Source organism: Coregonus clupeaformis, chromosome 1 (genome assembly GCF_020615455.1).
Source record: "Coregonus clupeaformis isolate EN_2021a chromosome 1, ASM2061545v1, whole genome shotgun sequence".
Lineage (NCBI taxonomy): Eukaryota > Metazoa > Chordata > Actinopteri > Salmoniformes > Salmonidae > Coregonus > Coregonus clupeaformis.
The window spans coordinates 32,006,880-32,024,057 of record NC_059192.1 but is presented as its reverse complement, the minus strand read 5'-3'; the positions used below and the strand labels follow the sequence as shown (position 1 = coordinate 32,024,057).

General features: G+C 43.1%; 1 protein-coding gene across 1 annotated transcript in view; it reads right to left on the bottom strand.

The window, feature by feature from the left end:
• The window catches only part of rundc3ab (RUN domain containing 3Ab), a 58,028-nt gene that overhangs the window by 29,368 nt on the left and 11,482 nt on the right, over nt 1-17,178 (bottom strand). The window contains exons 5-6 of the mRNA XM_041876821.1: nt 15,344-15,433; nt 15,004-15,084 (exon numbers count right to left, since the gene is read on the bottom strand). Coding sequence (XP_041732755.1) covers nt 15,004-15,084; nt 15,344-15,433 — 171 coding nt within the window. The remainder of the gene's footprint in view (nt 1-15,003; nt 15,085-15,343; nt 15,434-17,178) is intronic.

Sequence of the window (17,178 nt, the reverse complement as noted above, 5' to 3'; positions counted from 1 at the left end):
TCTCTTCTTCTTATTGGTGTCCTTTAGTAGTGGTTTCTTTGCTGCAATTCGACCATGAAGGCCTGATTCCTGCAGTCCCCTCGGTTATATTCGCGGGGCAGACGGGTTTAGGATCATTAAATATTCTATGGCTGAAGGGCGGGTGGGTGGTGGGCAGGTTGAAACAATACCTTTAAAAAATCCATCAATATATAACTATTGTGCAATTTACAGTGGGGAAAAAAAGTATTTAGTCAGCCACCAATTGTGCAAGTTGTCCCACTTAAAAAGATGAGAGAGGCCTGTAATTTTCATCATAGGTACACGTCAACTATAACAGACAAAATGAGAAAAAATAATCCAGAAAATCACATTGTAGGATTTTTTATGAATTTATTTGCAAATTATGGTGGAAAATAAGTATTTGGTCAATAACAAAAGTTTCTCAATACTTTGTTATATACCCTTTGTTGGCAATGACACAGTTCAAACGTTTTCTGTAAGTCTTCACAAGGTTTTCACACACTGTTGCTGGTATTTTGGCCCATTCCTCCATGCAGATCTCCTCTAGAGCAGTGATGTTTTGGGGCTGTCGCTGGGCAACACAGACTTTCAACTCCCTCCAAAGATTTTCTATGGGGTAGAGATCTGGAGACTGGCTAGGCCACTCCAGGACCTTGAAATGCTTCTTACGAAGCCACTCCTTCGTTGCTCGGGCGGTGTGTTTGGGATCATTGTCATGCTGAAAGACCCAGCCACGTTTCATCTTCAATGCCCTTGCTGATGGAAGGAGGTTTTCACTCAAAATCTCACGATACATGGCCCCATTCATTCTTTCCTTTACACGGATCAGTCGTCCTGGTCCCTTTGCAGAAAAACAGCCCCAAAGCATGATGTTTCCACCCCCATGCTTCACAGTAGGTATGGTGTTCTTTGGATGCAACTCAGCATTCTTTGTCCTCCAAACACGACGAGTTGAGTTTTTACCAAAAAGTTATATTTTGGTTTCATCTGACCATATGACATTCTCCCAATCCTCTTCTGGATCATCCAAATGCACTCTAGCAAACTTCAGATGGGCCTGGACATGTACTGGCTTAAGCAGGGGGACACGTCTGGCACTGCAGGATTTGAGTCCCTGGCGGCGTAGTGTGTTACTGATGGTAGGCTTTGTTACTTTGGTCCCAGCTCTCTGCAAGTCATTCACTAGGTCCCCCCCGTGTGGTTCTGGGATTTTTGCTCACCGTTCTTGTGATCATTTTGACCCCACGGGGTGAGATCTTGCGTGGAGCCCCAGATCGAGGGAGATTATCAGTGGTCTTGTATGTCTTCCATTTCCTAATAATTGCTCCCACAGTTGATTTCTTCAAACCAAGCTGCTTACCTATTGCAGATTCAGTCTTCCCAGCCTGGTGCAGGTCTACAATTTTGTTTCTGGTGTCCTTTGACAGCTCTTTGGTCTTGGCCATAGTGGAGTTTGGAGTGTGACTGTTTGAGGTTGTGGACAGGTGTCTTTTATACTGATAACAAGTTCAAACAGGTGCCATTAATACAGGTAACGAGTGGAGGACAGAGAAGCCTCTTAAAGAAGAAGTTACAGGTCTGTGAGAGCCAGAAATCTTGCTTGTTTGTAGGTGACCAAATACTTATTTTCCACCATAATTTGCAAATATATTCATTAAAAATCCTACAATGTGATTTTCTGCATTTTTTTTTCTCATTTTGTCTGTCATAGTTGACGTGTCCCTATGATGAAAATTACAGGCCTCTCTCATCTTTTTAAGTGGGAGAACTTGCACAATTGGTGGCTAACTAAATACTTTTCCCCCCCACTGTATATAGGCTACATTGAGGTTTTTCTTAAATTATTTAAGGCTATCTGGTATTAATGCATTAGCCTAAACTGTAGGGCTTAACTGTACAGGGGCCCAATAGCCTACACAGCCAACCGCCAAATAATGCTTTTGGGACCAGGCAGAAAAAGTTAACGTCAATCCATGGAGGCAAAAGGGACATAGTCGAAGTTTCATTCAATAAGACAAAAGCTGCGAAAGGAAAGTTGGAAATAACGAGAAGGGAGGGCCAGAAATGTAATGTTTGGAGAAGATTTGGTGAAGTGGTAAAAGAGTGATAGCAGTGCCGGCTATGTTATGTGTGATGATTGTGAGGCTTTATACAAATTTGACAGTCACAAGACGGGACTTCAAATAGGCCTATACATTCATGTGAACGGAACTTTAGCCTACTGTTTAGATGGGTTAAACGGAAACAGAAATCTGGACATTGACTAACCAGAATAACCTACTGATTTCTGGCAAACTCCAAAGTCCTCTGATAATACTAGTCCTGTGCGAATCGACATGCCTGTGTTTTGAGAGAAATGTCTGAGTTTGACAGGTTTTGCTCGTGGTTTGAGCAAGAAAACAATAACTGATTCGATAAATTGAACAGAGTGCTGCACATAGCCTATGAAGTGTCAACTTTCACAGTGAATGCTTTTGTTAAATACGTTTTGTGCGAATGAATTGAACATGGCCAAATGCATCAATAAATGCATATTGCGCCTATTTAATGCAACCTTGCTGTTAATAGATCGCAAAGCAGCATACAACTGAACTAAACGTTTGGAACAAGTTCACTTTATCATCCATAGCCTAAAAACGCGTATCAAGTGCAAGTTAGCTGTTTAGCTCATATCTGAAGAATGGGGGCATTTTGGGACGTATTCTACTGCGAATCGCTAAAATATCCAAATGATTATGATCACACTTCCTCAATTCAAATATTATGGCGACAAAGATGGTTTGGTATGGTTTAGAAACTTGGGAACCAAACTCGAGTTATCAGTGTAGCCTGTTATCGCCTGGACTTGTTGAAATATGTTCACGCCTAGAAAAAAACGTCTAGGGTTCCGTCATAACTGTCCATTTATTTATTTTTAAATTGTCGTATATGAAGATTATGACGTTGTTAATGTTTTTAAGTGGAACCGGAGAGGACGTTTATTTTAGTATCAAGAGGGAATGTTTTAGTGTAACGCCACATACAACAGACAGGAAGTGTGTTGTAGACAGGGGATTGGACAGTAGAGGGAGCCACCCACATCTTGGGGAGATTATATATACTGGGGGAAAAACAAAGAAGAGGTTAGAGCGACCATTGCAATCTGGGACATCGCTCTCCGGGTGGGCATGACACCTGTAACTCATGCTGAAAGCTTGTGATATGAATAAACTTATGATCAAGGTTCAGTATGAGCGGACTCCTTTGTTTATCAGCAATAATTGCCAGCATTTACTCGATACTACAAAATAAATAATTACAGGGGGCAGTTTGGAAAAGACGAATCCCGTCCGAATCGTCATCTGGAATAACGGACATTCTGTGGTAATAAATACATAACCAACGTTCTCTAGTAATACTAGTCCCGTGCGAATAGGGCTATATCCTTAATAATAACTCCTGCAGAATTAAGCATTTCTTGCAGTAAAATGATACACCAAATGTAGGCAAAATTTGGACTTGGGAACAGGAGTGGAGGAATATGATTTATTTATTTCTGCATCATGAGGGAATGCACAGAAACACGTTGGGTCGTTATCACAGTTTTCTTTTTCCTTACAACGTTTGGAACAAACAGCTGACCCGCACACCACTAGTATATAGGACATATCAGTCAGCTAACCATTTACAGTAACATTTACATTTTAGTCATTTAGCAGACGCTCTTATCCAGAGCGACTTACAGTAAGTGAGTGCATACATTTTTCATACTGGCCCCCCGTGGGAATCGAACCCACAACCCTGGCGTTGCAAGCGCCATGCTCTACCAACTGAGCTACAGGAGGCCTGTAACAGCAGTTCATTAATAAGTCAATACACACTAAATCTTATGCAGAAATTGAGAAATCTTACCTTATCTTGGTACTGTGGCACGGTATGGGAAGCTATTAATCAATTAATTCATAGATAATAGATTCATAGATGGAGTTAGAAGGGTGACCTCCTACTTTGAAAGGACAGGAAGTGTTGGCTGTGCACTTGACCAGGCATTCCACATTTAACCCCACCCACATTTGAACATCGAAATATGAAGTTGTTTTTTGGTTTTATATGCAAAAATGGAAGAGAAAAAAAAAACAATACATTTTTACATTTCATAAATAGCCCGTTTTTATGATCCCGATTGCTCAGTTTTAACTAGGAAAACAAACGATCATAACCTACATGGGACCGTAGTCTTACCTCAGGTATCTTGATTTAATGTTGTCTGTGAAGTAGGCTAATTATTTGACTGCCATAACAACATAGACACCAAAATGTTCTGTCAATCATCGAGATCAACATTAATTCCTGCACTTTAGCTGTTGTTAAATCACACAAGCTCTTTATCACTTGACTGTCATTTAGAAAATCCTTGAATCAGCTGAATCAGCTGATGTTGCTCGATAATGTCCACACATAACTAAACAGCTAGACATCAAACGCGCATCAAACAACTATTATGCTAAATTATTGAAGAACCTGTTAATGACAGTATCGATTTTTTCTGTTTGAAGCATTGGATTTTGCAATCACATATATTATTTTGGAGATGTGTGCCCATGAAAACTGTTTTCACACCCGTAACATAGGGAGATACGAAATGTTACAAGGTTACAGTACACTTCCGAGATCTCCATACAAAAAAAGAGTCTGACAGCAATATCCAGGAATTTCACAGGATCAAGGTCAATGTGTAATTCAATTGTTAAATACTTAGTATATGATACAACGACAAACAACAGTAGCTCAGTTGGTAGAGCATGGCGCTTGCAACGCCAGGGTTGTGGGTTCGTTACCCACGGAGGGCCAGTATGAAAATGTATGCACTCACTAACTGTAAGTCGCTCTGGATAAGAGCGTCTGCTAAATGACTAAAATGTAAATGTAATAAATGAAAGGAAAGAAAGGTGTGTTTAATGTCACACGATTTTTGCCAAATCTGTGAAGACTCCAAGCAGGAGAAAGGGTTTAAACTACGGCTGACCCCATTTAGTCGACTGGTCGATTGTTTGGTCGATAGGCTGTTGGTCGACTGAGATTTCTTTAGACAAGCAATAGCAATTAAAAATATATATTTATCATGTTGTACAAGACTAATCCATTGTGGAGGCCATGGGGATGGCACAGTCCATCACTCTAAGACATGTGCTACTGAAATTGTATATGATTAGATTACATAAGAACAATGGTGCGACACTAATAATATTTACAGTTGAAGTCGGAAGTTTACATACACCTTGCCAAATACATTTTAAACTCAGTTTTTCACAATTCCTGACCTTTAATCCTAGTAAAAATTCCCTGTTTTAGGTCAGTTAGGATCACTACTTTATTTTAAGAATGTGAAATGTCAGAATAATTGTAGAGAATGATTTATTTCAGCTTTTATTTCTTTCATCACATTCCCAGTGGGTCAGAAGTTTACATACACTCAATTAGTATTTGGTAGTATTGCCTTTAAAATTGTTTAACTTGGGTCAAACGTTTCAGGTAGCCTTCCACAAGTTTCCCACAATATGTTGGGTGAATTTTGGCCCATTCCTCCAGACAGAGCTGGTGTAACTGACTCAGGTTTGTAGGCCTCCTTGCTCGCGCACACTTTTTCAGTTCTGCCCACACATTTTCTATAGGATTGAGGTCAGGGCTTTGTGATGGCCACTCCAATACCTTGACTTTGTTGTCCTTAAGCCATTTTGCCACAACTTTGGAAGTATGCTTGGGGTCATTGTCATTGTCCATTTGGAAGACCCATTTGCAACCAAGCTTTAACTTCCTGACTGATGTCTTGAGATGTTGCTTCAATATATCCACATAATTTTCCTTCCTCATGATGCCATCTATTTTGTGAAGTGCACCAGTCCCTCCTGCAGCAAAGCACCACCACAGCATGATGCTGCCATCCTGTGCTTTACAGATGGGATGGTGTTCTTCGGCTTGCAAGCGACCCCCTTTTCCCTCCAAACATAACTATGGTAATTATGGCCAAACAGTTCTATTTTTGTTTCATCAGACCAGAGGACATTTCTCCAAAAAGTACGATGTTTGTCCCCATGTGCAGTTGCAAACCGTAGTCTGGCTTTTTTATGGCGGTTTTGGAGCAGTGGCTTCTTCCTTGCTGAGCGCCGTTTCAGGTCATTAAAACTAATTTTTCAACCACTCCACAAATTTCTTGTTAACAAACTATCGTTTTGGCAAGTCGGTTAGGACATCTACTTTTTGCATGACACAAGTAATTTTTCCAACAATTGTTTACAGACAGATTATTTCACTTATAATTCACTGTATCTCAATTCCAGTGGGTCAGAAGTTTACATACACTGAGTTGACTGTGCCTTTAAACAGCTTGGAAAATTGGCTTTAGAAGATTCTGATAGGCTAATTGACATCATTTTCTGGAAGCTGTTTAAAGGCACAGTCAACTTAGTGTATGTAAACTTCTGACCACTGGAATTGTGATACGGTGAATTATAAGTGAAATAATCTGTCTGTAAACAATTGTTGGAAAAATGACTTGTGTCATGCACAAAGCAGATGCCCTAACCGACTTGCCAAAACTATAGTTTGTTAACAAGGTTATGTCGATATAGGACTCGTTTTACTCTGGATATATATACTTTTGTACCGGTTTCCTCCAGCATCTTCACAAGGTCCTTTGACGTTGTTCTGGGATTGAATTGCACTTTTCGCACCAAAGTACGTTCATCTCTAGGAGACAGAACCCGTCTCCATACTGAGTGGTATGACGGCTGCGTGGTCCCATGGTGTTTATACTTGCGTACTATTGTTTGTACAGATGAACGTGGTACCTTCAGGCGTTTGGAAATTACTCCCAAGGATGAACCAGACTTGTGGAGGTCTACAATTTTTTTTTCTTCAGAGGTCTTGGCTGATTTCTTTTGATTTTCCCATGATGTCAAGCAAAGAGGCACTGTGTTTGAAGGTAGGCCTTGAAATACATCCACAGGTACACCTCCAATTGACTCAAATGATGTCAATTAGCCTATCAGAAGGTTCTAAAGCCATGACATCATTTTCTGGAATTTTCCAAACTGTTTAAAGGCACAGTCAACTCAGTGTATGTAAACTTCTGACCCACTGGAATTGTGATACAGTGAATTATAAGTGAAATAATCTGTCTGTAAACAATTGTTGGAAAAATTACTTGTGTCATGCACAAAGTAGATGTCCTAACCGACTTGCCAAAACTATAGTTTGTTAACAAGAAATTTGTGGAGTGGTTGAAAAACGAGTTTTAATGACTCGAACCTAAGTGTATGTAAACTTCCGACTTCAACTGTATATTATTTTATAACAAATGCGCTTTCTCCCGCGTTGGATAGTGGTCGCTGTCCGCGGATCAGAAACACATCAGTGCGCTGTTGAATTGGCGCCTTTTCCTAGACCATGTTGCTATGTGCATAATAGCAAAGTTACCCAGCATATTGCTGTTGAGAACAATGCGGCGGAGGCAGCAGCAGAATGAGGAGAAGAGAAAACAACCCTTGCCTTGTTGTCTAAATGAGGAGAGCGGAAACTCCAACTTAATTAGGTCTATAATCAATAGCCTAACTGTTAAAAGTGCCTGGCTATATAAATCATCCATATACAGTGCCTTCGGAAAGTATTCAGACCCCTTGACTTTTTCCACATTTTGTTAGGTTACAGCCTTATTTTAAAATTGATGAAATCGTTTTTCCCCCTCATCAATCTACACACAACACCCCATAATCAGAAAGCAAAAACAGGTTTTTAGAAATGTTTGCTAATTTATTAAAAATAAAAAACTAAAATATCACATTTACATAAGCATTCAGACCCTTTACTCAGTACTTTGTTGAAGCACCTTTGGCAGCGATTACAGCCTTGAGTCTTCTTGGGGATGACGCTACAAGCTTGGCACACCTGTATTTGGGGAGTTTCTCCCATTCTTCTCTGCAGATCCTCTCAAGCTCTGTCAGGTTGGATGGGGAGCGTTGCTGCACAGCTATTTTCAGGTCTCTCCAGAGATGTTTGATCATGTTCAAGTCCGGGCTCTGGCTGGGCCGCTCAAGGACATTCAGAGACTTGTCCCGAAGCCACTCCTGCATTGTCTTGGCTGTGTGCTTAGGGTCGTTGTCCTGTTGGAAGGTGAACCTTCGAGCCAGTCTGAGGTCCTGAGAGCTCTGGAGCAGGTTTTCATCAAGGATCTCTCTGTACTTTGCTCTTTCCATATTTGCCTCGATCCTGACTAGTCTCCCAGTCCTTGCCGCTGAAAAACATCCCCACAGCATGATTCTGCCACCACCATGCTTTACCATAGGGATGGTGCAAGCTTTCCTCCAGACGTGTCGCCTGGCATTCAGGCCAAAGAGTTCAATCTTGGTTTCATCAGACCAGAGAATCTTGTTTCTCATGGTCTGAGAGTCTTTAGGTGCCTTTTTGGAAAACTCCAAGTGGGCTGCCATGTGCCTTTTACTGAGGAGTGGCTTCCGTCTGGCCACTCTACCATAAACGTCTGATTGGTGGAGTGCTGCAGAGATGGTTGTCCTTCTATAGGTTTCTCCCATCTCCACAGATGAACTCTGGAGCTCTGTCAGAGTGACCATCCGGTTCTTGGTCACCTCCCTGACCAAGGCCCTCCTCCCCCGATTGTTCAGTTTGGCCGGGCAGCCAGGTCTAGGAGGAGTCTTGGTGGTTCCAAACTTCTTCCATTTAAGAATGATGGAGGCCACTGTGTTCTTGGGGACCTTCAATGCTGCAGAATCTTTTGGTACCCTTCCTCAGATCTGTGCCTCGACATAATCCTGTCTCAGAGCGCTACGGACAATTCCTTCGACCTCATGGCTTGGGTTTTGCTCTGACATGCACTGTCAACTGTGGGACCTTATAGAGACAGGTGTGTGCCTTTCAAATCATGTCCAATCAATTGAATTTACCACAGGTGGACTCCAATCAAGTTGTAGAAACATCTCAAGGATGATAAATGGAAACAGGATGCACCTGAGCTCAATTTCGAGTCTCATAGCAAAGGGTCTGAACACTTATGTAAATAAGGTATTTTTGTTTTTTAGTTTTTTACAAATTTGCAAAAATGTCTAAAAACCTGTTTTTGCTTTGTCATTATGGGCTATTGTGTGTAGATTGATGAGGGAAATATTGTATTTAATACATTTTAGAATAAGGCTGTAACGTAACAAAATGTGGAAAAAGTCAAGGGGTCTGAATACTTTCCAAATGCACTGTATCTGAGAGAGCCATGTGAGTGAGAGGTGCTTCAGAGCACTGCGATTGGCAGCCGGGAGAAGGGAATTACAATTATTATATTCATCCCAAGGGCACAACAGCCACTGGCCGCAAAAGGCATGGATTTATTTAGGGGGCATTACGGCCACACAAGAGGGATGCCGCTGGGAAATTAGAGGCATTATCCAATGCTTGTCAAATTGTGAATAAGAGACTGACAAAGTGTGTGCAGCCAGCGCAAGAAACAAAACAGAGCTTGTGCCTTTCATGCAGCTTTTTTCAAATCATCATTAGAATCGCATCATGCAGCCTTAAAATGTATTAAAAATCAAAACATATAGCCCAACGTTTGTATCACAACTAAAGTTGCATAAATAACTCTAAATTAAGCATATAGGAGGACCAGTTTCTTTGTTAACCGCTCAACACAAGCCTCTAATTTCCCAGCGGCATCCCTCTTGTGTGGCCGTAATGCCCCCTAAATAAATCCATGCCTTTTGCGGCCAGTGGCTGTTGTGCCCTTGGGCTGAATATAATAATTGTAATTCCCTTCTCCCGGCTGCCAATCGCAGTGCTCTGAAGCACCTCTTGCACATTGAGAGTCGGGAGAGGTCGTGTTTTTCTCTAGCTGGAGGTAAGCAGGAGGTAAGCTTCTCATATGGTGTTGAGTAAAGCTTAACCATGTATTAGATCGTAGGTAGGTAGTTAGCTGTAGTTAGGTATTGTATTTATTATAGGTTAGTATTGTTGTTATTGTAGGTTTCCGTAGGTAATTGTAGGTTAGTATCGAAGCACGAGGCTAGCTAGCTAGCGGGTAGCTACTGGTAACGATTAGCAACGCTGGAGAGCTGGTTCCAATGTTAATGTAGTCCTAGCCAACGTTTAATTTTTTGCTGCGTTATGCGTTATGAAAGGAACTAGACACGGACTTGAATTATCTGTTTAGTGTGCTAACACACTCTTGGCAGTTTGTTGTAACCAAGTATTGATGCTAAATTGTGTGTTAATGGATGCTAGCTTGCAAGTTAGCTACGGCGTCATAGCTAGGCTTCGTGGGTTGTTGTGGGTAGTTACTGTGTCTTGGCAGTGTCCTCGGCCGTGCCGGCTGTAGCACGAAGCTGGCTAGCTAGCCGTTCTTCAAACAAAGTCAACACAGTGGCCATTGCTAGCTCCCCAACACGACCAGCTAGCTGTACTGTAGTAGCTAACTACAATATACTTGTCCTAGCTAGCCAACGTCTAATCATTGCTGCGTCATGAAAGGAACTTGACACAGACACGAATGATCTGTTTAGTGTGTTATCACATTATTGGTGGTTTGTTGTGACCAAGTGTTGGTGCTAAACGGTGTGTTATTGTTATTGGATGCTAGCTTGCTAGTTGGCTATGGTGTCATAGTTGGCTAGCTGAATAAAGTGGGTTGAGTCTATTCCTTTAAACATTGAACCGCTGTGGTTCACAACAATTCTGATTTCTAAAGGCGGAAGTTGGGAGAGTTTTTGTTCGGGGTGGTTCAGTGAAACAATTTTAGTTTCTGAGGTAGAAGTTTTTGGTGAGGGAGGCCCTGCTCTCTCCGCTCCCAGATGCTTAGCCCATTTCATTCCGATCTCCTCTGCATTTTTGTAGCCATTTGCTACAGCCTGTCAACTATGCCTCTGCCTATCCCTGTTCTCTCCTCTCTGCACAGGCTACACAAACGCACCACACCGCGTGGCTGCTGCCTCTCTAACCTGGTGGTCCCTGCACGCACCACCCACGTGGAGTTCCAGGTCGCAGGCAGCCTCTGGAACTGCCGTTCTGCTGCCAACAAAGCTGACTTCATCCCAGCCTATGCCAACCTCCAGTCCCTCGACTTCCTGGCGCTGACGGAAACATGGATCACCACTGAAAACACTGCTACTCCTACTGCTCTCTCCTCGTCTGACCATGTGTTCTCGCATACCCCGAGAGCATCTGGTCAGAGGGGTGGTGGTACAGGAATCCTCATCTCTCCCAAGTGGACATTCTCAATTTTTCCCCTAACCCATCTGTCTATCTCCTCATTTGAATTCCATGCTGTCACAGTCACTAGCCCATTTAAGCTTAATATCCTTGTCATCTATCGCCCTCCAGGTTCCCTTGGAGAGTTCATCAATGAGCTTGACGCCTTGATAAGTTCCTTCCCTGAGGATGGCTCACCCCTCACAGTTTTGGGGGATTTCAACCTCCCTATGTCCACATTTGACTCATTTCTCTCTGCCTCCTTCTTTCCACTCCTCTCCTCTTTTGACCTCACCCTCTCACCGTCCCCCTACTCACAAGGCAGGCAATACGCTTGACCTCATCTTCACTAGATGCTGCTCCTCTACTAATCTCACTGCAACTCCCCTCCATGTCTCCGACCACTACTTTGTTTCCTTTTCTCTCTCACTCTCCTCCCACACTACTCACTCTGCCCCTACACAGATGGTAATGCGCCGCCGCAACCTTCGCTCTCTCTCCCACTACTCTCTCCTCTTCCATCCTATCATCTCTTCCCTCTGCTCAATCCTTCTCCCTCCAATCTCCTGATTCTGCCTCCTCAACCCTCCTCTCCTCCCTTTCTGCATCCTTTGACTCTCTGTGTCCCCTATCCTCCCGGCCGGCTCGGTCCTCCCCTCCAGCTCCGTGGCTTGATGACTCATTGCGAGCTCACAGAACAGAGCTCCGGGCAGCGGAGCGGAAATGGAAGAAAACTAAACTCCCTGCCGACCTGGCATCTTTTCACTCCCTCCTCTCTACATTTTCTTCATCTGTTTCTGCTGCTAAGGCCACCTTCTACCACTCTAAATTCCAAGCATCTGCCTCTAACCCTAGGAAGCTCTTTGCCACATTTTCCTCCCTCCTGAATCCTCCCCCCTCCTCTCTCTCTGTGGATGACTTCGCCAACCACTTTGAAAAGAAGGTTGACGACATCCGATCCTCGTTTGTTAAGTCTAATGACACTGCTGGTCCTGCTCACACTGCCCTACCCTATGCTTTGACTTCTTTCTCCCTCTCTCTCTCCAGATAAAATCCTCGACTTGTGACTGCAGGCCGCCCAACAACCTGCCCGCTTGACCCCATCCCCTTCTCCCTTCTCCAGACCATCTCCGGTGACCTTCTCCCCTACCTCACCTCGCTGATCAACTCATCCTTGACCGCTGGCCATGTCCCTTCCGTCTTCAAGAGAGCGAGAGTTGCTCCCCTTCTCAAAAAACCAACACTCGACCCCACTGATGTCAACAACTACAGACCAGTATCCCTTCTTTCTTTTCTTTCCAAAACTATTGAGCGTGCCGTCTTTAGCCAACTCTCTTGCTATCTCTCTCAGAATGACCTTCTTGATCCAAACCAATCAGGTTTCAGGACTGGTCATTCAACTGAGACTGCTCTTCTCTGTGTCACGGAGACTCTCCGCACTGCTAAAGCTAACTCTCTCTCCTCTGCTCTTGTCCTTCTAGACCTGTCTGCTGCCTTTGATACTGTGAACCATCAGATCCTCCTCTCCACCCTCTCCGAGCTGGGCATCTCCGGCGCGGCTCACTCCTGGATTGCGTCCTACCTGACCGTCGCTCCTACCAAGTGGCGTGGCGGGGAAGCTGTCTCCGCACCACGTGCTCTCACCACTGGTGTCCCCCAGGGCTCGGTTCTAGGCCCTCTCCTTTTCTCCCTATACACCAAGTCACTTGGCTCTGTCATATCCTCACATGGCCTTTCCTATCATTGCTACGCTGACGATACACAACTAATCTTCTCCTTTCCCCCCCTTCTGATAACCAGGTGGCGAATCGCATCTCTGCATGTCTGGCAGACATATCAGTATGGATGACGGATCACCACCTCAAGCTGAACCCTGGCAAGACGGAGCTGCTCTTCCTCCCGGGGAAGGACTGCCCGTTCCATGATCTCGCCATCACGGTTGACAACTCCGCTGTGTCCTCCTCCCAGAGTGCGAAGAGCCTAGGCGTGACCCTGGACAACACCCTGTCGTTCTCCGCCAACATCAAGGCGGTGACCCGCTCCTGCAGGTTCATGCTCTACAACATTCGGAGAGTGCGACCCTGCCTTACACAGGAAGCGGCGCAGGTCCTGGTCCAGGCACTTGTCATCTCCCCGTCTGGACTACTGCAACTCGCTGTTGGCTGGCCTCCCTGCCTGTGCCATTAAACCCCTACAACTCATCCAGAATGCCGCAGCCCGTCTGGTGTTCAACCTTCCCAAGTTCTCTCACGTCACCCCCCTCCTCCGCACACTCCACTGGCTTCCAGTTGAAGCTCGCATCCGCTACAAGACCATGGTGCTTGCCTATGGAGCAGTGAGGGGAACGGCACCTCTGTACCTTCAGGCTCTGATCAGTCCCTACACCCAAACGAGGGCATTGCGTTCATCCACCTCTGGCCTGCTGGCTCCCTTCCTCTGCGGAAGCATAGCTCCCGCTCAGCCCAGTCAAAACTGTTCGCTGCTCTGGCACCCCAATGGTGGAACAAGCTCCCTCACGACGCCAGGACAGCGGAGTCACTCACCACCTTCCGGAGACATTTGAAACCCCACCTCTTTAAGGAATACCTGGGATAGGATAAAGTATTCCTTCTAACCCCCCCCCAAATTGTAAAGTGGTTATCCCACTGGCTATAGGGTGAACGCACCAATTTGTGAGTCGCTCTGGCTAAGAGCGTCTGCTAAATGACGTTAATGTGCCCTTGAGCAAGGCACTTAACCCTAATTGCTCCTGTAAGTCGCTCTGGATAAGAGCGTCTGCTAAATGACTAAAATGTAAATGTAAACACAGAATAGCCCTCCCTCAGAAATCGTTTGGAGAAAATATCCTTTCTATTTTATTCAGCCATGTTCAATTGTATTCTTTATACTATAAAATAATATAAAATAATGCCATGGAATTCTAAGCAAATCTTGTCTGCTAAATGAACTAGTGTAGCACACCTCCATATGGCATAGGCAGATCTGTGCCTAACATAAGGACAATAGTATGCTATTCTGTTCTTCTGAAATAGACTACATTTTGCTCATATCATGTTTCTTAAGACCTGTCTAAAATATATAATGGATTTATTGTGATGGAGTAGGCTATATTAAATTGATTTATTAGACTAAAATGTAGATGTTCCAAAGGTCTGCTTGTAGGCTATGCTAAATGTGTTTATGTTAACTAACGGTCAATTACCGTGAGACCGGCAGTTATTTGCTTGACAATCACCGGCTGACAAAATTTCATGACCGCCACAGCCTTAGTAACGACCCCCCTAAAGATCAGTTCAGTTGAATTTCGTTCATACTGTATGTCCCGTTCAACAGTCATTTATCAATGAAAGCAAATTAATACACATCCCACTGGTTGAGGAGCTGGACCACGCATGAGAAAGTAATTCCTTTCCACAACAACGACACACCCCTAGCAGTGACTTATTGGTGAGATGCACAACACAAGGGCAATGTTTCAATCCCCATTGGGATCTTACGCTAATAACAAGGACAATATTTACCCCGTCAAAGATCCCAATAAAGATCCATATTATTTACATTTTATTTTTTATTTTTTTATAATCCTAACATGTTCAAACTTCATGATTATATAAACTGTCTAACACTATCATAACACCAGGTTGTAATACATAAGGTTGTAATACTATTTTGTTTATGTTTTATGGTCCTTTCAGTCTTTATAAAAATGTATAAACAATGTATTGTCCAATGTTTGTTTAATCATAATTGTGGCTTTAACATAGCTCTCTACATTACCTCTGTGTGAACTTTAGGTATGGCGTGTAGTCGATGACAGCAGAGGATTTTCCATCCAGGGCCTCCCCCTTTAGACAGAAACTGTGGAGAGAAAGTCATAACCCAATCACACATGGACCTATGGAGAGCAACCTTGTCATATGACTATGTCCATCACAGAATAATATGGCCCTCTTGAGTTCCTCTCCGGGTTTCTCTCTGCCATTGTTGCTGTAACTTCCTCAAACTTTCTTAAGGCCTTATTTTTTTAAAAAGCATTTTGTGACTAATGCATTTTTTAAAAGCACTATAAAAACAATTGATTTCTCTGATTTCAGCAAGCGTGTTCTCCCAGCCTCACCTGAAGTCTATGGCTCCGAGTCCAATAAGCATCCCTGTTAGGACCGTGGCCTCTTCCCTTAGCATGATGGCCCCCTCACCATAGAACCTCCTGTAGCACACACACACACAAAGGTAGGATTGTCAGGAACCCTAGGTGTTTGTTGGGATTGTTAGTTGTCATTAGGGTTGTGGCGGTAATGAAATTTCACGGTAATTTACCGTTAATTAACAAAAGTTTAGCATCTCCAGGTCTCCACGGAGTCCATGCATACAAGCTGCATACAAGCCACTGATGCACGCCTTTCGAACATCTACATTTTAAAAAGTCTAATAAATCAATTTAATATACACCATCACAATAAATCCCTTATTTTAGTTAGATCTAAAGAAACATTATGATATGAAGAAAGAACAGAATATGAGTTGGCCTACTGTATGTTATCTGGCTATGCTCAATGCCATAGGCTGTAGGCTTGTTAATGTAGCTGACAAGATATGCTTATAATTCCCGTGCCATTATTTTATATTATACGATTTTATAGTAAGAAGAATATAATTTAACTTATCTGAATAAAATAAAAATGATATTTTTCCCGTTCTAGAGTGAGTGCGCATATGAAGTGGCTATATTGAGTGTAAAAGTGATCATTTGAAACAGGTCCTGTACGCTAGATTTAGAGTTATTTGGCAACTTTAGTTGTGAATGATACAAACCTTAGAAAGTCTTATAAATCAAAACATATATGGGCTGCATGATGCGACTATAGGCTATAGATTATTTGAGAAAGTCGCAAAAAAAGCTTGCGCTCTGTTTCTTGCCTCAGGCTGCACAGCTGTTCTCACATCAAGTGATCATATTTTCACCCATCAGACTATTCTCAATTGAATCTTGTCTTTACTAATATGTCAAATTAGTTTCGATTTAGAATGGCCCATTATCAAATGGGCAGGAACAGAGGCAGGGGAAAAAAGACATCCTTATGCACTCCAATAGCGAATGGAGGCACACGCTTTCCCGCCAGTCTGTTTTTCAATGATGCCGGCTAGGCTACTTCGGTTTTATAGCGGAGCTGTGCTTAATATGAGCAACTGAAAAATAAATATAAGAACACTTATTTCACTCCACGCATCAACCACTGTTTGAGGAGCATAATCTCGCTGCGGACAGGTGATATTCCGCCCAAACTCTGTATGCCATGGGCTCTCCAACCCTGTTCCTGCAGCTACCCAGTGCTTAATTTGGGAAACCAAGTGAAATCTGTTCGGGAACATCGATAGTAACATGCTTCCGCAACTAAACATATTTCACTAAACTGTTGACCGCCTCTCTGCGTGCTCGAGAAGGTAATAAAGGAGAGAGAGGAGGAGATGGAAACGCATGGTGGTGAGATATTCTGTATAGCTAAAGGTAAAGTGTCACCCAATTAATTATGAAAATATACAAAATTCCCTATTACTAGGCTATTCAAAATAAAATACAAATTCACTATAATTGTAGGCTAACTGTAAGCCGCCCTGCACAATCAATGAACTAAAGGCATCGCCTAGGGCTATACTTTCTCAGAGACTCGTGGATAGACATTTTGGAGTGTAGCATAAGGTAACCAGTCCCCCCAGTATGCATAATAATACAGTCCACACTCAAAGGCGATTACTCAAATTGGTTTAATTTTGGAGTATAGGCTAGACCAATTATGTACCAAAGACATCTTAAATCAGTTTTGTTTTACGTTTTTCTGCCATGCGTAATCAAATGAAATCTAATTGTATTTGTCACATGCGCCGAATACAACAGGTGTAGACCTTACAGTGAAATGCTTACTTACAAGCCCTTAACCAACAATGCAGTTTTAA